Source organism: Globicephala melas, chromosome 13 (assembly GCF_963455315.2).
Source record: "Globicephala melas chromosome 13, mGloMel1.2, whole genome shotgun sequence".
Taxonomy (NCBI): domain Eukaryota; kingdom Metazoa; phylum Chordata; class Mammalia; order Artiodactyla; family Delphinidae; genus Globicephala; species Globicephala melas.
In genome coordinates this window covers 12,608,491-12,632,860 of record NC_083326.1, presented here as the reverse complement: position 1 = coordinate 12,632,860, position 24,370 = coordinate 12,608,491, and the positions used below count along the sequence as shown (strand labels likewise).

The 24,370-nt window shown below is 37.6% G+C and overlaps 1 protein-coding gene across 6 annotated transcripts in view; it reads right to left on the bottom strand.

The window, feature by feature from the left end:
* The window catches only part of WDR7 (WD repeat domain 7), a 374,489-nt gene that overhangs the window by 198,966 nt on the left and 151,153 nt on the right, over positions 1 to 24,370 (bottom strand). For all 6 annotated transcript variants that reach the window (XM_060310354.1, XM_060310358.1, XM_060310355.1 and 3 more), the window contains one exon: positions 17,872 to 17,985. In XM_060310354.1, coding sequence (XP_060166337.1) covers positions 17,872 to 17,985 — 114 coding nt within the window. The remainder of the gene's footprint in view (positions 1 to 17,871; positions 17,986 to 24,370) is intronic.

Sequence of the window (24,370 nt, the reverse complement as noted above, 5' to 3'; positions counted from 1 at the left end):
TTTTAATATACTAATCAAAATTAGAGGTTATAAAACTTGTTTGAATTTTCACAATAGCAAATTGTTAAACAGATTCAGCTTGTGACATTTTTACTTAAATTTGTTGGTGATTACAGCTGATGAGAAACATTAATAAATCCAATAACATTTTTCTACACAGCCATTTTGAAATGTCAGCCATTGCTGATCGATAGACTTCTTTTCTGACTGGTCACAGTGACTCACAAAATGGTCACAATGACTAGTTTTGAGATCTCTTTACAGGTCCTATCCATAAAAAGCTTGATGCAAAGAGTTACTAGTGTTGTGTTATGCTTCCTCACCAAAGAAGGAGCCAACTATATCAGTGGCAATAGCTACATTTGTTTTTAAAATGCAGACGATAGAAGTGTGGGCCTCTTTTAGATTAGCACCCCCAAATTAAAGTGCATCTTAACTGCACTGACATCTGTCATTCAAACAGATGTCAACTCATAAACCTGACAAAGGACAAGTAGCTTATGCAAGTTTGTTGTGTGACGGGTGTTAATCAGTCACAGCTCTGAGCAGTCACCTTTGACTATAAGACACCTAGCGATTTTCCTGTAAGCTGTAAAAATTCAAAAGAATTAACACACAAATAAAAAAATCCTATTAAAATTCTAATAAAAAGTCTCAGGAAAATAGTATTAATTTATATAATTTGAAGTTATATGTTGGTATAAAAATTCCGATTGACAAATGGGTTAAACCATCTTCTTAGAAGTTCTATTTGAAAGGCTTCTTCCAAAGAAATGAAAATTATTACAAAGTGTAAATCATCTAAAACAAAGTCGTCCTTTCTGTTCACACTATCTTCTTTTACTTATAATTTGATGAGAAAAAGATTAAGAGAGATCCAAGAACGAATTAATATATTCATATTTAGCATTTGAAGAGGTTAAGTCTATTTCAGATTTCAAAAAAAGTACATACTTATGTGGTTGTTTTTTATACAATCGCCCTTGCTGGATATGGTGGATGGTTTCTCAAGGAGGAATTAAACGCAAATTAAAAGCTCCTTTGATCTCTGTACAACTGGCCAGTGAGGGAATCACATCCTGAAATCTGTGCTGACAGGATGTGCCCTAACCTCTGAAATGAGGCCCAGCAGGATCCTGTCCAGGAGCTGACTCATGTGGCATCAGCACTGGCCCCAAGAGTGGGCTAGGGGCTAGCTGGCTGGGAGTGGCAGATGGTTTCATTTGTTCTATATTTTCACTCTTCACCAAAATTTAGGGGAACCCTGGCCACAGATGAGAGGAAAGTACCGTTACTGCACCGATTGCTTTTACTTCAAAGAGAACCAACTCCAGTTGGAAGAGAATAAGGAAAACTCTGTTAAGTTTGGCTTTGACTACTTTGTATACGCTGACCACACGACACTCTCTATTAGTCTTCACATTTTCTTTTAAATTAAAATCATGAAGTTTTAAAAAATATCTATTTAGAAATTATTCTCAGAAAGTATATGTTTATAAATATGTAAGGTCCTTTACATATTTCATGAATTATATGCATTCAATTGCAAATATCTAAAGTTCAAACAATCAAAATATTAATACCAGAGGGCCCTGGATTCTTATTTTTCTATCACAATATAGTACATAAATAATCTTATATGTACCTGATTTACTATACCCTTTTGCTAATTTTAAAACCTGGTAACACAAGATCTAAGTTTTAAATCAAACAAATCAAGCATTTACACATTCTTATGAATACTGCATCAATAAGTATTTGTTAAGAACTTCACAGCACATGCAAAGTCAGAAACAGAAAGTTTTACATATTACTGAGATATACGTGACTTCCTGATAGCCATGGCCAGAGGGTTATATCTACTCCGTCACATGACAATCATGCAGTCAATAAGGACTAAGGTGACCCCTGAAAATCCCGAGAATGATTACTGCTGCTGGTTGCTAATTAAAAATTACGTATCTCCAATGACACTACAACTCAATGCACTTCAAGGATGATTTAAAACCCCTTTGAATGCTTGTAGGTCAGACTCAATACCACAAATTTAAAACTCATTATCTTAAACCTATACTGTCCATAAATACAACGTATCCTGATTTCATCAAGGCATCTGAAGAAATCTCTTGAACAAGAGATTTGTTCTCTATGAACTTGTTCTCTATGAACAAGTCTCTATGAACAAGATAGAGAAATCTGAATCGGGTGACATGGCAAAAGGGTTGGTTTGTACTGAGTTGAAAAACCAAACCTATGTAGTCACGTGAGGGCTGGTAACTAGGTTGAGCAGCTCTCTAACCATGTGCTGCAGGAATCTTGTTGAGGCCTGGTCCACAATTAACTAGTTAGTATGTGAAAATGTAGAAGGCTTGTCCATCACATTCATGGAGGACACGGAGCTGGAGGTATAACTAATCCACTAAACAGCAGAGAAAGGATTCCTAGTCTGGAAGATGGGCTGAAGCCAACAAGAAAGAAATCAAAAAAGATAAATATCAATCCTGTTTCTAAATTGGGAAGACTTGAATTAACAGCCCATCATGTAAAAATGGCGCTTAGGTGATTTCATATTTAGTAGCAGTCAAAAATGTGGGATGCCATCTAAAGAAAACCAATTTAATTTCAGAATTATAGAATCCAGGTAAGGGAAAGCAAAAGTCCCATAAAACTTGGACTGGTCTGCTAGTGGTAGCACGGTCAGTTCGGCATGTTAAGTTCTGAGGAACGTCACTGACAAATGGAGTAGGTACAGAAAACTGGAGGAGGTAAAGGTCTAGAAGTTAGGTCACAGGAAAAACTGTTGAAGAACAAAGAGGACATGGGAGGAGAAATTCTCTCTCTCTCTCTCTCTTTCTCCCCCTCTCTGTCTCTCCCTCTCTCTCACACACACACAAACAGACAACAAACAAAATACGGAAGGAATGACAGTGCAAGCAGTGAACCCCGTAACTGGATAAGTGTGTGTGGTGGGAGTACCCTAAAGGTAACCCCCAATGAGTTACGCCCTTGTGTAGGCAGAGATCTGGGACTTTCTTCTAACCAACAGAATACAGCAAAGTAATGGGATGCCACGCCCATAATTAGGTCACATGGTACAGCACTCTCATAATTAGGTTACAATAGAGAGACTCCCCTGCTGACTTTGAAGAAGCAAGCTGCTCTGATGGGAAATGCCCATGGAGAGGGCCACGTGGCATGGAACCGTGGATGGCAGGGAGCTGAGGACCTCAGTCCTGCAACTGCGAGGAACTGAATTCTGCCAATAGGCATGTTAAATTGGAAGACCAGACCTAACTCAGACAAGACCTAACTCTGGCCAAGACTCTGACTGCAGCTTTGTGAGACCACAGCAGAGGACACAACTAAGCCGTGCCTGGACTCCCTGACCCTCGGAAACTGTGAATGCAATATTTGTGGTAGTTTATTATGCAGCAGTAGAATAGTATTATAGTGTGCCATTAGAGGTGCCATTAGAGGTAGTTTATTATGCAGCAGTAGAATAGTATTATAGTGTGCCATTAGAGGCCGGATAACCTGTAAGTTCAGTGATGAGGAATTCCTTGTACTAGGTAAAAGACTGGTCTAGAATCTGGCTACTGGATTACGAATTAGGTCTTTCCAACTCCATGATAATATAGCAGAAATGGGGGGGGGGGACTTTTGTATGGTACATGAATGACACTAATATTCTCTACACTAAATTCATAATAAAGCACTTATACAGCAACATAAATCATTCTGCTTCAGTTGACATTTGTAAATGTAAGCATTCATCCTGCTGGGATGCTCTGTTTTATTGGAATATTAGGTAACAATTAGCTTATTTTAATTGTAAACCTAAAGGATTTTAAATAAGCAGAACATTTTAAATAAACTTAAATACCACTCTAAGAAAAGTGACTTAGAGTGTTAAATTTAGTTCGTTGTTACCTTTCAACATTTGGCCTCCCCTGTAGCATCATCTCTTGTCAGTCCTGGTCCCGCCCCATCCCATACACATACACAGTGAACCACTTAACACTTCCCCCAAAATGCTGCACCACTTCTGCCTCTCAGCCTCGCAAACCTTGACTTCAGCTTGGAAAGCCTTTCCCTATCCCCTTTCTACCTGGTTAATTCCTTCAAGTGCAAAGATGTTCAACTAGTATGTCATAAATCCCTCACAAGGACTCTCCCAGGCCTGGCTGGCTACACTGAGGACCATGCTTCTGCAGGGGCAGACATCTGCCAGATGTGCTACCAAGAGTAAATGCCACTTTCTGCACATTAAACAGTAAAAAGTACACTGGGACCTCAAGCCAGGTCATCTAAAAGATTGTTTGTCTGCTACAATGGGCAGCAATTTCCACATAAATATATATGAGTGACTCAGACACATACCTTAGTATCACAAGTATAACAGGTGCAAGGGGCTGTATCCAGAGATAAGATTTAGAGGTAGCATGGGAGCACTGACTGCTACTACTGATGTGTTTATTTGCTATCCTGCTGAATCTTGGGCTGCACTGCTGAGATTTGCTTTATAGACTGTTTCCTACTTTTCAGAAGTTCTCTTCCCTAATCCCTAAGTCATTTGATAAATTCGTCATGAGAGAATAATGAGTAAGGCATTAGCAATGATACTTGTGTAAGTAATGACAGTAACAAGTGATGTCAAGCCAAATTCTAAAAAATCCAAATTCATCATGAGAAATAGCTTTCCATGAACAGAATAGCCCATTCCATTGTCCACTATATGCAGTGAAAGCCCACATAAGAGTATAAAAGTCATTTTACGATGAATAGTATACATCTTACACCAAAGCAGAAAAATTATTTTAGGTGATGGATAGTAACAAAATCAACACAATTGAAACACTGTGAGAAAAGTCAAGTGTGTGGGAAGGCTCAGGACACCTTGTACTGGTTCTCACATCATCTTCTAAGTGCTCCTAAATCATATTTTTAAATCCACTGCAAATTTTTGGTATAGTTGAACAGTACACTAACCAATTCAGAGTTTCTTAAATCCAATTTCCCCTCATTTTTTAAAATAAAGACTTTTGTTTGTAGATTTTTATTTTCACTCTTCACATTTTCATTTTCAAAATCAACCAACCATCCTGTCTTCACTGCAGCAAGTTCTCATGACCCTTGGACGCTGTTCATTAGATCACGAAAAGAAACTGACTTTAAAAAATCTACGTTCCCTTGACTCTTCTCCTTACATCAGCTGAGCTTTCTGAATGTCTCTCCCCGCTCTCTTTCCATCTTATACTAGCTCACACCACAGTGTCTCTCTCCCTCTCTCTCTCTCTCTCTCTCTCTCTCTCTTCTTCCCCTTCTTTGGAACACAGCTGGGAAAAAAAGATGGAAAGGGGGGTGGGCAGAAACACACTGCTTGTTTCCAGCTCATTCTGGCTTAGACTTGATGACATTATTTCATGTCACTTTTCACTATTACCTTTGGTTATGTGCTCCCTTGTCCTAGTTTTTAAATTTTTTATTTTTACTTTTAAATGTAGTCTTTATTTCATGAAACTCTACCTGTTTAAAGAGTCAAACAGTTCCACAAGTTAGTATAAAAAAGCAACAGCCCCTCAATCCCATCCCCGTTTTCCACTCTGCCAAAACAACCACTTTGGGCTCTTTTAGAAAATCCCATGTTGCTACTTCTAATTTTTCAGTTTTAGGCTTATCTTATCTTTAGGCTTATGATTCCCCGTTACAGTCAATGAAAACTACGTTCTCCTTCACATATTACTTACATGTGTCTCATTCATTCACACACACCCCGATATTCACTCTCACACGCACACAGATTCACTCACGCACACACCACATTCACACACAGTCTGTCTTCTGCCTTCTTCCTCTGCCTCCCAATTTATCTTATCATAATTCTTATTAAAACTATGATATCATCATCAATGCTTACATTTTCATGAAGATGTGCATGCTACTCACAGCTTAACCATGTGGTTGGTCAATCATGATAACTTTTTCAGTACTACTTTTTTTTTCTTCCGTGCAGTTAATAATTATCTTTTGTTGCTGTTCTTAACTTGGTTTTCTATATCTTTCAATAATTTACCTCCAAAATCTCACCCAGTTGTACAAATCTGGAATATAGGGAAACAGGCTAGGGAGGAGAAATCAAGCCAGCCTGGGAAGTAAAACGTGAGCTTGCCAAATATCTAGGACATACCTTTTAAAAGCCTCAGCTAAAACGTAAGCATCCTTTGCAAGTATGACAGCTGCATTAAATGTTTCTCCTTTTTCTTTCTTGGCAAGACTATTAATGACAGTATGTGAAGATTTCCTTTTATCCTTTACGTTTTTTTTTTTTTTTTTGCGGTACGCGGGCCTCTCACTGTTGTGGCCTCTCCCGTTGCGGAGCACAGGCTCCGGACGCGCAGGCTCAGCGGCCATGGCTCACGGGCCCAGCCGCTCCGCGGCATGTGGGATCTTCCCGGACTGGGTCACGAACCCGTGTCCCCTGCATCGGCAGGCGGACTCTCAACCACTGCGCCACCAGGGAAGCCCTATCCTTTACGTTTTATCACCTTTTTAAAAAATTTTATTGGAGTATAGTTGATTCACAATGTTGTGTTAGTTTTATCATCTTTTAAATATGCTTTCCTAAGTCTAGCAGTGACTCTCAGCTCCATGGCTGCATCTGATTCCTCAGAAAGCTTTTCAGCATCACTGTCTCTCTCCCATCCCTCACTGATCACCAGTGGCCAAACATGGGTTTGAATATGCAAATTAACTCTCCCTTAGCTACCTTAAGTATCTTCTACAGCTGTCATTATTTCTATTTTATAAATCATTCACTCTTCTCAGTCAGATTCAACTCAGGCAATAAATGTGGTAAAAGAAGCCATATAAAAGTGTTTAAGAAAATATAATAATTCATCTGTATTTCGTGAGCCAGCTTTTAGGGATTTCTAAAAACATGCACACAAATTTGGATGCAGCTTTTTTCTCTATCTATAAAGTGTAAATTTATCTAGTAATTTTATATCCCTGGGAGTGATGATCAAACTACCTAGAAAAAACATCATCAAGTCATCAGGAAGAACTAATTTATAAATGAGTTATGTTAGTTACAAACCATTTATTCTATTTATTAAAGCGAATCACTTAAGGATGATGGTGGTAATGGGGGGAGAAGGAAGGGAGGGGGCATATAATATTTCTTGAGCACTTATTATGTGCCAATTGTTCTGCTAAGAAGGTTACATGCATCATCTCATTTAATCCTCTAACAATCTCACTACCCTCAGATTTCAGGAGAGAAAATTGAGGCTTGGCATGGTCATGTAACTTGCACAAGGCCACACAGTGAGTAAGCAGGGAAGCTGAAATGTGAACACAGAGAATGAGCTATCAGGGCCTATGCTGTAACCATATTTATTCTAAAAATATTCTAATTACATATTTACTACTGCAGACCCGCTTTTCATTCAGCTGATTTCACTTTGTTTTTCTGTTTCCATGAAAGCTATGGATTCACTCTTAGACATACATATGAAATGCAAGTTTTGCCTCACAGTAACAGGAGTTTATTATACCTTCATGAATAACAGTTCTTCAGGTAAAAATTTCCCAACAAAACAATAAACACAACCAGTCATCAGCTGCCCTCTGAAGCACAAACTCCACCCTACACTCAACAACTAGTAAGTACTCAATACCTAGAAGGTGATCAAAACTAACTGTTGAATGAAAAGAAAAGCCATGGGAGTAGAATTACACACATTGGGCATGAAGCCGATACCCACCATCAACATCATAAATCCCTTTAATAATAAGCCCTGCTTTAAAGTAACACATAGCACAGGATGTAGAATCTGCTACATTCCACATGAACACACCTGACCTGACATTAGACCCTCCATCCCGGACGGTACTGCCCGGCCATCAGCTCCAGCCTGGCCACTCTTCTCAGCCCTCCACAGAGCCTTCATTTCAAACCAAGTTCTAAACGAACAGCTTTAGCTCAAAAGTTTTTCTTCCCGTGTCTCTCCACCTCTGTCACAAATGCAGGCTTACCTCAAATGCAATTCCTACCCTTACCTAATCCCCAGTGCTCTGAATTCTCCGACCTAAAGTCTGTCCTCGGTACATGTATGTCATATGTGTGTGTGTGTGTGTAGAGCTACGTGTGAATATATAGCCTCTCTGTAAAATTTCACCTTCAGCTTCTCAACTAGGATGCTTGCTCTGTTATATCCTCCCCAGAATGTGCTGATAGAAAAATACAAGGTGCATATTAATGTTTTGTTGAATCAAATTGGATATTCCTCACACTTCTTTCAGGGGATACCAACGACACTAGAAAAAATATGTATATACAAAAAGGGCAAAGAGAGAGTAGCTAATTCAGTTTCTCTGAATCCTTTTAAATTAGGTTTACTTCATTTAATTCATGCATTTTTATTTAGGATATACCATAATCCCACCCCCACCCCCCAAAAAAAAGAGTAAATATTCTCACTTGATTTTATCCTACCTGTGAGGGAAGGCTCCTCTTTCTAGTGTATTACATCATGTGGAGAAAATACATTCAGATTTATGACTGTCTTCACCTCAAATAGTAAATACTAACTTCCACTTATGATTTAAAATTTCGAATTAAGAATAAAGGCCTTTATGCATGACAATTAATTTTAATCCAAGAAATCATGGGAAAATTCAAGGATAGTAGTCACTTTATCTCTTTGCATACTAAAAGTGACTAGAAAGTATCAGGAAGAAGAACTCTTCAAAATTCCACATCCGTTTTAAAACCTGTTTTTCCCCTTTAACATGGCTTGCACGTAAAAGTAATCATTCACAGGTATGACATAAAGTCTGTGAATTATGAGACATTGCTGTCATTACTTTTGTGAATTACAACTTTTGGTCATACGGGTTTGATATCAATTATAAGGGCAATTCACGTAATATACAGATATATAATAGTGTGCCACAATCTAATGAAATTCATTCTTATCCGTGAGGTATTATTACACAGCTCACAAAAGGCCAAATTTTAAGTTCATCCTGAAGGTTATTCACTCCCATGGAGGGCTTTTATTTTTTAACAGCTACAACATTCTTATCCAACTAAATATTTCTTCTTTGTTCCTATTGAGTCTAAGTTTATCAAAAAAAATATACACTATTAAATCCAAAAACCAAACCTTAAGTCTTTATGATCTAATATTGTGTACATGTTAGTGTAACTATGTATGTGGTTTTACACAAACATAAAATAATCCTAATTTTATCTAGAAAATATGTAAAATTATCTTCCTATACTAATTATCCATGTTTATTTTTTAAGAAAACAGCATGTCTTTTCTACACATTTTGAATATTTCCTTGTACTATGTTAAAAATTAAACTCTATTAAAAATTAAAATAGAACTTTCTATATCACACAAAGAGAAAACGACATGCCATAATGAATATATTTGTTTCTTTTTGTTCTTATATGATTTTTTAAATGATCTGGTTTTGATAATTACTTCCATTTAAGAGCACAAGCTCTAAAGGCAGATGGCCTGGATTCAAATCCTGACTCTGCCATTTCCTATCTGTGGCCTTTATGTGGAAAGTTACTCTATGCCTCATTTCCCTCTCTTGTAAAACAGGAGCAATAATGAGGACAATTACAGTGAGCTGTGAGGATTAAAAAGAGCCTAGCCTGATACTTATTAGGTACTTAGTAAACACTAATGAGCTGTTGTGATAGCTATTAAGTTCCTGATTTTTAAATATGTTATTTTAGAACAGTTTCCTAAGATGGTATCAATTACTGTTTACCTGACCAATCCCTTGCCTAAGTAGTATATGCAGTCAATACACACACATTAAAAAAAATAAAAGTGCTATTATTAGAAAATATCATTATAAAAGATTTGGTGCCAATGTAACAGCTATCTCAAGTAATGTATGTTATAGCACTTCCGATTCTTTATGATATTTAATTCATTTAAATGAATTAAATGACCAAGACCTTGTTGGTCAAAATACATTGATATTAAGCAGATTTTCCATCTATAAGAGTCTAAAAATAGTTTTAAAGTGAAACTGAAGATTCTAATGGTACTTATTAGCCATGTTTTTGTCCTTGTTCTTGCCTCTTTTCCTTTTGTGCTTTTCTGCAGGCCAGTAACCCCAGGCCAAGCTTTTAAACATAAGCTTAAACACAATAAATCTGGGCATGTTAACTTGCAATTTTCAATGGACAATAAAAAGCAAGTTTTCGTAGTGCTAAATGACTAACTGCAGACACCTGGGGGAATGGCACAAAAACACTACGTGCACCATCACACAACAGGATTCCACACTCTCATTCTTTAGTGGCGTGTGGTTAAATGTCAGGCCTCCTGGAAAAACTCTGTATTTCTCTCCCTCCTGTGAGCATCTCCCCACTTCCCCATCTCTCCCCTACTCCCATACAAGCCACCTTGCTTCTCCAGCGGTGGCGTCCCAAGCCCCAGAGGGATCTCTTGGATAACAGGTACTCTGGTACCTCTAGTTCCAGAAAAAACACAAGAGATTTTTGTTTTCATTGACAGAGCTGAGCCTAGAAATGAGGTGGCACAGCTCCCAGGGCAACGGGAGAGACACACCCAGAGGGAAAAGTGTGCCTCAAGAGACAACTCAGACCACTGTTTATAAGCACATTGCCACTGTCTGGTCAGTGCAGGCCACAAAAAGGGAACTCTCTGAGAGTCCTAAGAGTCTGTTTCTCTGCTTATGCTCCTAAATCTTCTCCAAATCTCATTTTCACAAAGTCAAGAGACAGTTTATCCAGAAATAAGCCTATATTCCTTCACTGACCTGTTACAAACACTTTTTGTGCCATTGAATACCCACTAAGGAAAAGTGGGGAGGTTAGGGAGATACATATATATATTGCATAAGAATAGTAAATATAAATAAATAAATAGTATATAAGGAATGCTCTTTTTTTTTTTTTTTTTTTTTTTGCGGTACGCGGGCCTCTCACTGTTGTGGCCTCTCCCGTTGTGGAGCACAGGCTCCGGACGCGCAGGCTTAGCAGCCATGGCTCACGGGCCCAGCCGCTCTGCGGCATGTGGGATCTTCCCAGACCGGGGCACGAACCCGCGTCCCCTGCATCGGCAGGCGGACTCTCAACCACTGCGCCACCAGGGAAGCCCAGGAATGCTCTTTGAAATGAGTGATCATATGGCTTCACTAATTCAATCACTCATTCAATAAACATTTACTGAGAGGATGCTATGGACCAGGGCACTGTTTTAGTGCTAGAAATATACAGAGGTAAAAGTCATATGCACACACGTGACTCACAGAGGATAAGTAAACGGTCACTTAACAGTGTTACAGAGTGCAACAGCAGAAATGCATACAACGAACTGGGAGATCTTACATACGGGGGTCCAGGAAGGCTTCGGGAAGATGGTGACACTCACGCTGGGTTTGAAGAGAACTCTCAGAACTTCACCTCACATGTGAGAGAACTGAGAGCATAGCAGCCAGATGGAGGGGCACAGGCAAAGTAAGGGTCATGAAACAGCAGGGTATTCTGTAGAAACTAAGTTCAGTTGCTACAGCAGCCATTGAAGCTAGAGCCAGGGGTCAGGTATTCGAAGAGCCCTAGATACCTCCTAAGGTGTTTGGGTTTTGTGCTATAATTAATGGGAAACCATTAAGCAGCAGTTAATGAGGGTGAAAGGTGATGAAGTGGCTTCTGAAACTCTCATAGTAATGAAAGACATGAACTGGAAGGGGAGGGAATGGAGACAGCAAGATGTTTACCGGAGAATATAATAATAATCCAAAGTAGAAAAAATTAAAGTCTGGACGTAGGTATTCTCTGTGGAAATGGAGAAGGGGAAAATCATTGGGAGATATTTAAGAGGTATAGTTTATAGGAACTGGTACCAACTACCAGTGGACCCTGTTGGAAAGTAAGAAAGCCAGGATTATTCCTTGGTTTCTGGTTTGGGGTGTTAGGCAGTTGATGGTACCCTCAGTGATGCCTTTTATGAGATATAAATATAAAAGGAGATGAGTTTTAGAAATAAATATGAGCTCACTTTGGACTTGGTATTTAGGTATCTATGGGGCATTTGGGCAGGAGGACATATTAATCTGACACTCAGAACACAAGCCTAGGCTGGAGATACAGATTTGATAGTCTTTAACGTGGATGTGGTAGTTAAAACCAAAGAAAAGGGAAAGTCAGTCACCCAGAGTGGAAAATATGAAAAGAGAAAATGAATGACAAAAAGCCATACTTTGGGCTGTATTTTAATATTCCTGTCAACTCTCAAATACCATATTTAGAAATATTCTACTTAACATCCTATCAACGTATAACTAAAACTGAGTATTAAACACTAAACAGCAAAAATATTTTAATTTAAATTTTCTTCTCCCAGATTAAAAAAAATGTATACAAAGGTAAATTACTTGAAGACATATTTCAGAAAACTATGAAATTCACACTTATTTTTCTTAAAAAAGAAAAGTGCATGGTAAGTAAACCACAGCACTAGTCGTTTATAATTACCCCAAATCTTAATAACAGTAAACCCATATTGTGTAGTAGCTAACATTCTGAAGTCAATCACAAGAGTAGCGGTAACAGTTTAAAACAAACGATTTAAAATTCACATAGATCTGTACTGTTTTTAGACTGTCAGTTATAAATTAAAGAATGAGAAAGGGAAATGGTGCAATGCAGAAAGTCTTATTCTAGTTTACGAATTATAAGGCCTCTGTCTCTCTGCTAAGAAAGTGCTTCTGATTTCTGAATATATAATGCCCTAAATTTTGTTCCTTAGAGCTTATCTTTAACAGGATGAATTCCTATCTTTCAGTCAAAACAAATGTATAAACATTTTATGAACAGAGCCTCAGTAAATGGTAAAATTAATCAATCAATATTTAGTCTCAGACAAGACGTGCTTTTCAGCTCTAACTTAATATACTAGAAATGTTGACTCTGCTGTGTGAATCTATGTTAAGGTGTCAGTTTTATATTGGTGACTTCAAAAAGCTAGACAGAACAATACAAATTTCATTTTACCTGTATGTAATAACTGTTTAGTAATGAACAGTAACTGTATTTATGGTCTTAACATGATAGCAGTCCTAAATAATTTAAAGAACAAATTTTAAAAGAACATTTAAAGAACAAATACGTGCTGATTTTCCCCCTTTAGGGAGATAATCTCTTGCTCTAAATTTAGAATAACAAGTTTGCCTTCTAGGCAATAATATAGCCGGCAAATATCAGGCTTATGCTCGCTATTGTAAGCAATAAAGGTGGATGGTGACATCATCTCCCATTTCAAAAGAAAGTGAAAAGATGCCAAACTTCAATGAGTTGGAGACTATGAGGCAGTGCAGGGTGGTGCTCAAGCCTACACATCAGCTCTGGAGTCAGGCAGGACTCATTTTCAGTCCCATGAACGTGACCTCCCCTGAGCTTGTTTCCTCATCTCTGTATCTGGACAAATATACTAGAACACACTTCAAAGAAATGCTGTTAGTGTCAAGAATAAAGTGGTTGGTACAAAGTAAGTTAACAATTGATACTGCTTTCAAGTTCTCTCACCTTTCTCTATTTTTTCTTTTTCCATAGCATTTCTCATCTTTTTTTATAAATTAAATTTAAATGCTACAAAAAATACAACAAATATCGAGTCAACACACCCATCCAAATACATGTATCATCGTTGCATTTGTTGTGAGTAGTTGAATCTGTCCACTGTGCTGCTGATCTAGTATCAAGTTGTCTCTTATTGACAATGTCAGTGGCTCCTGACTATCACAGTTATATGGTCAGTTTGTGTCCTTGCCATATTGAACAAGGGGTAGGACACTATAGTATGACCCACAGGAGAATACAGTGACTTTCTTAAAGGGGTCCATACAGGTTTGTGAGTGAAACCCTTCCCGAATTCTTTTTAACCTGATATTAAGGGAAGATGTTTTAAAATGCCACATTTAGGGGATGTATAGCTTCATCCTCACACAGAATGCCATCCTTTACCTCAATGAAAACTGCATAAAGATAATTAACAAACTCACCTAAAAGGTCTACCTTAAAAAAACAGACAATGATTTATCTAAAATTTTTTCTATGTCTATCAGTTTTTAGTGAGATTTACTCCATTAACATAATTATCACCTCTTCATATTGTAATGAAAATAACATGTTATTTACAAATGCTGACTATATATCTACATAAACATTTAAACTGCAATACCAAAAATAAAAGTACACATACAAAAGCAAATGCACAGGTACAGAATAATATTCTTGTGACTCTAAAATGATAAATAATCTAGAAACAATCTTAACGCCGTTCTTTTTACTTTCAAGAAAACACTACTATTGTTGTTAAAATAGATTTTAAATATACAGAGTATTGCAAAACCTGAAACAATTCCCTTGGAGGAGGGAGTATATTTCCCATGCATACTATACAATATTTTTAAAAATTAGGAATAGCTTTTAATATTTTTCCTACATAAAACAGTATTAATCTGTGAAAGTGGCTAATAAGGCTTTGATATGTAATTTAAGACATTTGGTTAAAGGAAAGAATCTGATAAACCTTAGGCTGGAATGCTAAGCACAACGGAGAGTGTGTGTTGACCAAGGCACACTGGCATTACTTTGTAGAGCCGATCAATAGATACTAGCTTTCAAAAGAGAGATTTAGAAAGAAGCTGCAGCATATTTTTTAAATGACAGGGTGAAGGTTTAAATTGTCTCAATCAAGACTCAATTTTTCTTCCCAGTTTTTCCAGCTGTCCTCTTCCAGTTAAGACTCTTCATTTCAAATAAATTTAATTAGTTCCAATTGATCATCGCCAACACTTACACAGCTTTATCCATGCTTCTTTACTTTTATACAGCAAACACAAAGACTGCCAAGCTCAGATCCAAGTGTCGTTAAGACAATATTCATACCTCATTTGCTCTTACTCAAAAGAAAAATTTCAAATATGAAATTCTGCCTATACAAAAGCACTAAATTATACTTCATATTTTAATTGCTATCTTGGTCAGCTGTTGAATTCAGTTAATTGAAGAATTAAGCCCCAGATTACTACAAAAATAAAATTAATACAACTATGTATATTAGCCTAGCTACAGCATTCAAATAAGAATTCATTCAAAATATAAGCAAATATCTGTCATGTTATAATTTCTATTTGGTTTTTTTTGTTGTTGTTTTTTTGTAGTACGCGGGCCTCTCACTGTTGTGGCCTCTCCCGTTGCGGAGCACACGCTCTGGACACGCAGGCTCAGCGGCCATGGCTCACGGGCCCAGCTGCTCCGCGGCATGTGGGATCCTCCCGGACCAGGGCACAAACCCGTGTCCCCTGCATCGGCAGGCGGACTCTCAACCACTGTGCCACCAGGGAAGCCCGATTTCTATTTGTTTTGAGGTGATATTATTAGAGGAATTCCTTTTAAACAGCCAGGGGAAAAATCAGATTTTTCAAAGTGAATGGCTAAATTGGCCAGTTTTCCCTTTCGTAGTACCTCTTGTGCTCTACAATGCTGGTTATCCCAAAATAAGATTATTTTGCTTGAAACAGGTTTCTCTCAATGCACCTACCATATTTTTCATAATGCAATTTATATAGGATTCTAGTCAATAAAAAGAAATATGGTTTTCTTCTAAACCCTCACAGAAATCTATACCACATCTTAATCAAGCCACACAATCTAAAGGTAGCCTGAACGATCTACAGGCGGCAGCATGCTCGCTGCTCTGACAACATGTTAAGGGAGCCTTTGGCGTCATTTAAATTCTTTGGCTATTGAGCATTCTTGCTTCTAGTCCTCATGGCATGAAATGAGTAAATCAACTGATAAAAGCCATACATCACATACATTTAACTGAACTCTTACAGATTAAAATATAGTTTATGTAGCATTTATTCATTTATTTATTTTTTTTTTTTGCGGTACGCGGGCCTCTCACTGTTGCGGCCTCTCCCATTGCGGAGCACAGGCTCTGGACGCCCAGTTTACGTAGCATTAACTGACTCTCCAAACTAGATTTTTCATTTTTTCTTGATTTTTTAACAATAAAATAAGCACACAGTCATGTGCTATAATGCTGTCTCGTGACTTCGGCACAGCATAATTCAAAATTTCAATGTACTGATTTAATAATACTTACTCGAGAGCTCAAAAATTCAGCTTTTATTCTGGAATGCAAATTGAGCTATTCTACTACTGCAAAGGCAACTTCTTTCTATTATTTAAACCACGACTTTTTTTTTTTTTTTTTTTTTGCGGTACACGGGCCTCTCACTGTTGTGGCCTCTCCCATTGCGCAGCACAGGCTCCGGACGCCCAGGCTCAGCAGCCGTGGCTCACGGGCCCAGCCGCTCCGCGGCATGTGGGATCTTCCCGCACCGGGGCACAAACCCGTGTCCCCTGCATCGGCAGGCGGACTCTCAACCACTGCACCACCAGGGAAGCCCTAAACCATGACTTTTTATAGACAAGAAAACCTTTAAAATTTAGAGGGAATAACAAAACATATCTATAGCATTATTTTTAAAAAAGCAGTGAAAACTGAATAAAGCAAGAAATAGTTTTTAAAAATCTTTAAATGAAATAATTTCCTCTAGTAGCTGCCAAAACAAGTTCCATAATTGTGAAGTACAAATGACTTTCAGCAAAGTTGGAAGTTTGCAAACTAATTTATATTTAAGGTGGATGATTTTTTTTTAATCAATGAATTGATACATTAAAAAGTAAGAGCAACCACCATCATCTCATTTTTGCAGAAAACCGGATGCTCCTCAATGTAGTCAACTACTTATTTGCAGCAGTGGCACAAGTCTATAGGTTTTTAAATAAAGGCTTTGTAAATTTTCAAGGGAGATCATAAAGCTCCCTCAACTTCTTCCCAGTGAAAGAAATTTAAGGGCAGTCAGGTGATAACAGTAAAGAACCTGCTACACAGAGCTTTAAAAGGAAAAAGGGAGAGGAAAAAAAATACAACTTCCCTTTGTTTTTTGGGTTTTTTTTCTCCCTTTAATTATTGTTAAAAATTTTACTGATATTTACTGGGCATGCTTCTTTTCAAATTATTGATTACTATTAAGTTAATGCTTCTTGTTTCACAATAATTGTAGATTTATATGGTCAGATTTTACATTTTAACCATACGCACCAAAAATAAGAGTTTATCATTCTTAATACCAATAAAAATATTTATACTAGGTTGTTTTTATCCTCCGTTCATTGAAAGAAATTGAGCTGAATGCATTTGGAGATCCAGTAATTGAAACTGCTTTAAGCCTATAAAAAGACAGGCTGAACATATGCAGTGTATGGCTTTCATAAATTTTACATTATGCCTGATCAGGTGATAAATAATACAGATAAGAATGTTGAATACCCAAACAATGTAAGTAATTTGAAAAAGCAGGATTCATTTCTATAGTATAGGTACAAAGAGTATCTGTAAGTTTCCTCATGCAGCCTGTGTTGCATAAATTGCTATTACAACTTTGATATTTTCAGTTTACCCTACTATAATTGCAAAACTTTTCATAACACAATAAGTGTATTCCTCTACATGTTCCAAGGCTTTAGTAATGATCCTAGCCTCTGAATTAGAAGGTTCTCAGAAAATCAAATGCACATCTAGCAGGTTCACTGTTATAACAACAATGAGCAAACCTGGACGAAATAAACAGTCTGCTTCTTTCTACTTCAATATCAAAAAGGGCACTAAAGGGTATCAAAAACTAAACACTCCATCAGTGCAAGTTTCCATCCTTTCCATCAACATATTTAACCCCACTGTAAACGACCTAAAAGCATTTTCCAATACTGGACGTTAAAGATATCATGGTTACCAGTGGTGATGTCATCATCCACAAGGTCGTGCTCTTCCTCTTGGACTTTGGCTTCTGGCCCTGAGGCATCAGGAGCAGTGGTAATAGTCTGCATGGCTTCTGCTGAGACCCCAGCTAAAACAAATGGGAAGCACAAGGGTTAGTTTTTAAAAACTGAAAGAAAGGTGGGGCTTCCCTGGTGGTGCAGTGGTTGAGAATCCTCCTGCCAATGCAGGGGACATGGGTTCGAGCCCTGGTCCAGGAAGATCCCACATGCCGCGGAGCAACAAAGCCCGTGCGCCACAACTACTGAAGACCATGCGCCTGGAGCCCGTGCTCCGCAACAGTAGCCACAGCAATGAGAAGCCCCGTGCACCGCAGAGAAGAGTAGCCCCTGCTCACTGCAACTAGAGAAAGCCCCCTCGCAGCAATGAAGACCCAACGCAGCCAAAAATAAATAAATAAAATAAATAAATTTATAAAAAAAAAATGAAAGGTGGACCAAAACTCTTAAAGCATTTTAATTGACTTACTGGATGCAAATGCAATATGTTAAAAAAAAATACAATATATTCACCAAAATTAGGGAGAGACAGAAATTAATGAACAAAATATTCACGTGTGTTCTATTGCTTTATATATATATATATGTACATGGATGCAAACTATACGGACTTTTAACGAAGATCTGGGAACAGAAAAATGATGAAGTAAATTACAGTTTTACTTGATTCCTTTCAATGTTTTTGCTACAGTTACTTTAGCAAATTTAGACATAATTATGCTAAAAAGAGGGAGAAAAAAACCTAGAGTGAAGGACTATTTTAAAAGTTTACTTCTCTTTAATATTAGTTTGCTTATAATTTGGGGGTTGGGAAGACGGATGATGACAAAAGAGGGATTTGTGTTCTGATTCTGTGTAAAAGACCTGAAATGCATTGCCCCAAGAGCATAATATCTCTCTGTCTCTGAAGGAATTAGATATGAGGTCAGATAATTATGGAACTGAAAGAACCTAACTGAAAGCAGACAGGTGAACTAGATCAGGGCACCAAAAACTTCCATTCTGTAAACCACCTGAGAATCTGAAAGTTCATACAAAGGTCTTTTCCTTACTTACCTAGTTTCCCATCTTTGATGATACATAGGTTCCCCCCCTCCACTATCTGAAAGTAGAGCACTGCTGTGAAACCTTTTGTAAGCCAGAATGATATAAAGCAAAGGAGCAATCACCTTAGGACACATCTTCCTAACAAATGCACAGGATTCAAGACAAAGCACAGATGCTCACAGACACAGTTCAAACCCATGGCAGCTTGATGCTGAGATGCTGAGCTAGTTCCCAGGGAAGGAGCTTGGTGGTGCCGCTCTAAGCCGCTCTTGGTGTGCCTGGCTCTGTGACAGCTCACTGCTAAACAAACGCTGAGTGCTATTATTGTCTTTTGTCTTTTCTCATAAAAGCGAAAATCCTCTTGAGCTATCTTTCAATCAGCAAAAACAGGTACTGACGACAATCTTTCATAAAAGTGAAGGGTTGTAAAGCAAACTTTCAAAAAGAGGAGAATGCCTATATTTTGTTGTCAATTTGCATCTAATTAGGCAATGGATAGGAGGGGGTGTCCAATATTTTACACATGGTTACCAAGAGGTATTGCTCAATCATGGTATAGAAAAATGTCACCCACTGGAACTTACTTCAGGAGTTGAACATTTTAATCAAATCTTCTTAATAAGTACTTCGATAACTGCACATATAAAATCTAACACAATATTTTTAAAACCAGAAGCTACAAATATTCCAGGATTTCTTTTCTTCCAAGATGGATTAACTGAATTTCTATATGAAATTCAACCTTGCTGCCTCAGGTTTATGAAAGGCACCAAGAGGAAGAATCTTAGTCATTAACCACCATGAATGATCCAGAAGTAGACCTACCAGTAGGCAGTTCCAAGGCCTAACAATTTAAATTTGGGGAGGAGAACGTCATTTTAGTGCAAGCACTTTATTAAGTATTGCTCCAACAAAAGAATGAACAGTGCTAAATGAATGGTCCCCAATAACAAAAAATGACAAAGGCCATCCCTTTACAGCATCACTTTTGTTGTCAGGTTTTCAAGATAAAATTTTAAAATAAAGAGGAATTACTAGAAAAATAATATTATGTTATTTGATTAAAGATGGTTATCAGTAAAATAATCACAAAGAAGAGATAAGAAGGTAAACACCACATTTCTACAGACTTACTGCTTAAGCACAAAATCAAAGATCGTTGTTTCAGATTATTAAATCAAAATATAAATCTCTGAAATCTTTCAGTCTCATTCCATGCTTAACAGTTGATAACTTTGAAAATGATCAGAGAAACAGGGAAATGATATTAAGGAACAGTTTAGATGGCAACAATCATTTATTAGTAGTATTTTCCTTTCCTGTAAAATTAATGGATTCCATGAAAATAACGCTAGTATTTATGTGTAACAAGTTTATAAATCCATTTAAATTTATCTCATTTAATCAGAGAGGTCAAGTACTTGCTTGGCATAACACAGTTACTAAATTCAAGAACCAGTATTGATGTGTAGATCTTCCGATTTCAACCCCAATATCCTTTTACCAGTAAGTCCTCCCAGGGACTGAGTTGCTCAGGGCAGGATAGGAGGCATGACAGAATATCACAGCACAAGCATGAGAAGTCATGGAATCCCATGATATTGAGTACAATTACTGTGAAGTCCTCCATGGTGTTCTTGGGCTATACTAGACAACTGTTCAACTGAGGGCATTCAGTATTTTGGAACAGAGCTTAAGAAGCAAACGTGGATATCTCAAAGTAACCAAGGTTGAAAGACCAAGAAGTATCTATGCTGAAACTGGTTCTTTGATCGATGCTTTCCAAAACAAAGTAAGGGTTATAAAATCCTATATATCTTGTCAGAAAAAAAGAAAATAGAGTTGATCATTGAACAATGCAGGGGTTAGGGGCACCAAACCTCTGTGTAGTCAAAAATCTGGGTGTAACTTATAGCTGGCCCTCCATATCCATGGATACAACCAACCACAGATCATGTAGTACTGTAGTATTTACTACTGAAAACAATCCACATATAAGTGAACCCACTCAGTTCAAACCCACGTTGTTCAAGGGTCAACTGTACAAACAACAAAAAAAATAAAACTACAAATCAATATCTCTCATGAATATAGTCTCAAAAATCCTTGACAAAATATAAGTATTACATTGATTTTTGAATCAGTGTAACACGATCCTTACATTAATTCAAAAAATCAATCAATGTAAACCAAAATATTAAGAGGTTAAAGAAGAAAAAAAATCATATGAACATGTTAATAACTTGATAAAATTTGACACCAATTCATGATTTAAAAAAACCCTCAGAAAAATACAAATAGAAGAGAGAGAGGAACTTGTTCAAGTTAATAAAAGCACCTACTAAAAATCTGCAGCTAACATTATACTTAACAGTGAAAGGCTGAATGCTTTCCTCCTGTGATCAAGAATGAAGTAAAGATGTCCACAATGCCACTCTTATTTAACATATATACAATGGAATATTACTCAGCCATAAAAAGAAACAAAATTGAGTTATTTGTAGTGAGGTGGATGAACCTAGAGTCTGTCATACAGAGTGAAGTCAGTCAGAAAGAGAAAAACAAATACCATATGTTAACACATATATATGGAATCTAAAAAAAAATATCGTTCTGATGAACCTAGGGGCAGGACAGGAAAAAAGACGCAGACGTAGAGAATGGACTTGAGGACACAGGGAGGGGGAAGAGGAAGCTGGGACGAAGTAAGAGAGTGGCATTGACATACATACACTACCAAAGGTAAAATAGATAGCTAGTGGGAAGCAGCTGCATAGCACAGGGAGATCAGCTCAATGCTCTGTGACCACCTAGAGGGGTGGGATAGGGAGGGTGGAAGGGAGGTGCAAGAGGGAGGGGATATGGGGATATATGTATACATATAGCACTTCATTATACAGCAGAAACTAACACAACATTGTAAAGCAATTATACTCCAATAAAGATGTAAAAACAAACAAAACAAAACAAAAAAACCCCACAGCATTGGAAATTTCTAGCCAGTGCAATAAAGCAAGAAAAGAAAACACATACAGTTTGGAATGGATGAGGTAATCCTACTCAATGAAAAAATAACTGTCTATGTGGAAAATCTAAATGAATCTACAAAAAATAAGCAAACTAATAAGTGAGTACAGCAAGGCTGCAAAATACAAGAAAAAAATTCTTAATTATATTTCTATATGTTAACAATGAATACGTGGACACCTAAACTTAAAAGAAAAATACTAGTAACGCTGGCTCAAAAAAGACTGAAATACTGTAAAAAAAGACTGAAAAGATGTAAATACAAAAAAAAAATAGATGAAACCTACAAAACACTGACAAAACATCGAAGGTATAAATAAATGAAATGGAGAGACATACCATGTTCATAGGTTGAAAGATTCTACATAGTAATGATGTCAATTTTCTGTATACAGGTTTAATGTAATTCCTATCAAAATCCCAGCACGATTTTTTGTACATACAGCCAAATATTTCTAAAATTATATAGAAAGACAAAGGAACTAGAATAGCTAAAAGAATTTTTGAAAAAAAAATAAGGTAGGAAAAATCAGCCAGCCCCATTGAAGACTTATCATTTAAAGTTATTAAAACTATTTGGTTTTAGATTAAGCGAACAGAATAGAAAACCAGAAAAAGACAAACACAAATATGTCCAATGTTATTTGACAGAGGTGCAAAAAGCAAATCAATGGAGGAAAGATAGCCTTTTCAACAAATGGGCTGCTACAACTGGATATCCACACACAAAAAGTATGAACTTTGAACTACGGCTCACACCTTATTTAAAAATCAGCTCAAAATGAATCTGGACTTAAATGTAGAACATAAAACTATAAAACTTAAAAAAAAAATAGTAGGAGAAAATCTTTGGTACCTGAGGCCAGACTTGACACCAAAAGCACAATCCATAAGAGGAAAAACTGGTAAAGTGGACTTCACTAAAATTAAGAACTTTTGCTCTATAAATGACCCTATTATAAGGTTAAAAAGACAAGCAACAGACTTAAGAGAAAAGATTCACAAATCACATACCCAACAAGTGACTAGTACCTAGACTATATAAAGCACTCTCAGCACTCTACAGTAAACAGTCTGGTGGTTCCTCAAAAGGTTAAGCATAGAGTTATCCTGTGACCCAGCAATTCCACTGCCAGGGATGAAAACATATGTCCACACAAAGACTTGTACAGGAATGCTCACAGCAGCATTACCCATAAAAGCCAGAGTGTATAAATAATCTGAATGTCCACAGACTGATGAATAAATGTATAAATATATCACAATTTACTGATGAATAGATAATTGTGATAAAGTCATACAATGGGATATTAATCAGCAATACAAGGAAATGAAGCACTAAGTAAAAGAAACCAGGCACAAAAGAGCACATGTTGCATGACTCCATCTAGTTATACTAATGAGTCTATAGTTTCTTTTTGGTGTAATGAAAATGTTCTGAAATTGATGGTGGTGATAGCTGCACAACTCAGAATATGCTAAAAGCCACTGGATTGTACCGTTTTAAGTGTGAATTTAATGGCATATGAATTATATCTCAAAGAAGCTGTTTTTATAAAGTTTGGGGCTTCCCTGGTGGTGCAGTGTTTGAGAGTCCGCCTGCCCATGCAGGGGACACGGGTTCGTGCCCCGGTCCGGTAAGATCCCACATGCCGCGGAGCGGCTGGGCCCTTGAGCCATGGCCGCTGAGCCTGCGCGTCCGGAGCCTGTGCTCCGCAATGGGAGAGGCCACAACAGTGAGAGGCCCGCGTTCCGCAAAAAAAAAAAAAAGTTTGCTTTTCTACCATTCCAGATCAACCAAGAAATCCACACCGCTTCTGTGTACTCTTTTGGTATCATTTCTGCCGTGTAGCTGAAGAAAACAGGGAGACAAGGGCCACATAGAACACTTATGCAATAAGAAAACAAATTCACCCTGAATGTTTTTCTTGTGTCAGGAAGGAGTAATGCTCCCTTTTTTTTTTTTTTTTAATTAATTTATTTATTTACGGCGGTGTTGGGTCTTCGTTTCTGTGCGAGGGCTTTCTCTAGTTGCGGCGAGCGGGGGCCACTCTTCATCGCGGTGCGCGGGCCTCTCACTATCGCGGCCTCTCTTGTTGCAGAGCACAGGCTCCAGACGCGCAGGCTCAGTAGTTGTGGCACACGGGCCTAGTTGCTCCGCGGCATGTGGGATCTTCCCAGACCAGGGCTCGAACCCGTGTCCCCTCCATTAGCAGGCAGATTCTCAACCACTGCGCCACCAGGGAAGCCCTCCCTTTTTAATTTAAAAAATTAAACTATATTCTTGATTTTGACCATATTTGTAACTCATTCTGTTAGTTCTTATAGTCAAATTCTCTGGGTTATTTTGTTTACAAATCAATACAAAAAGATTGATTTGGT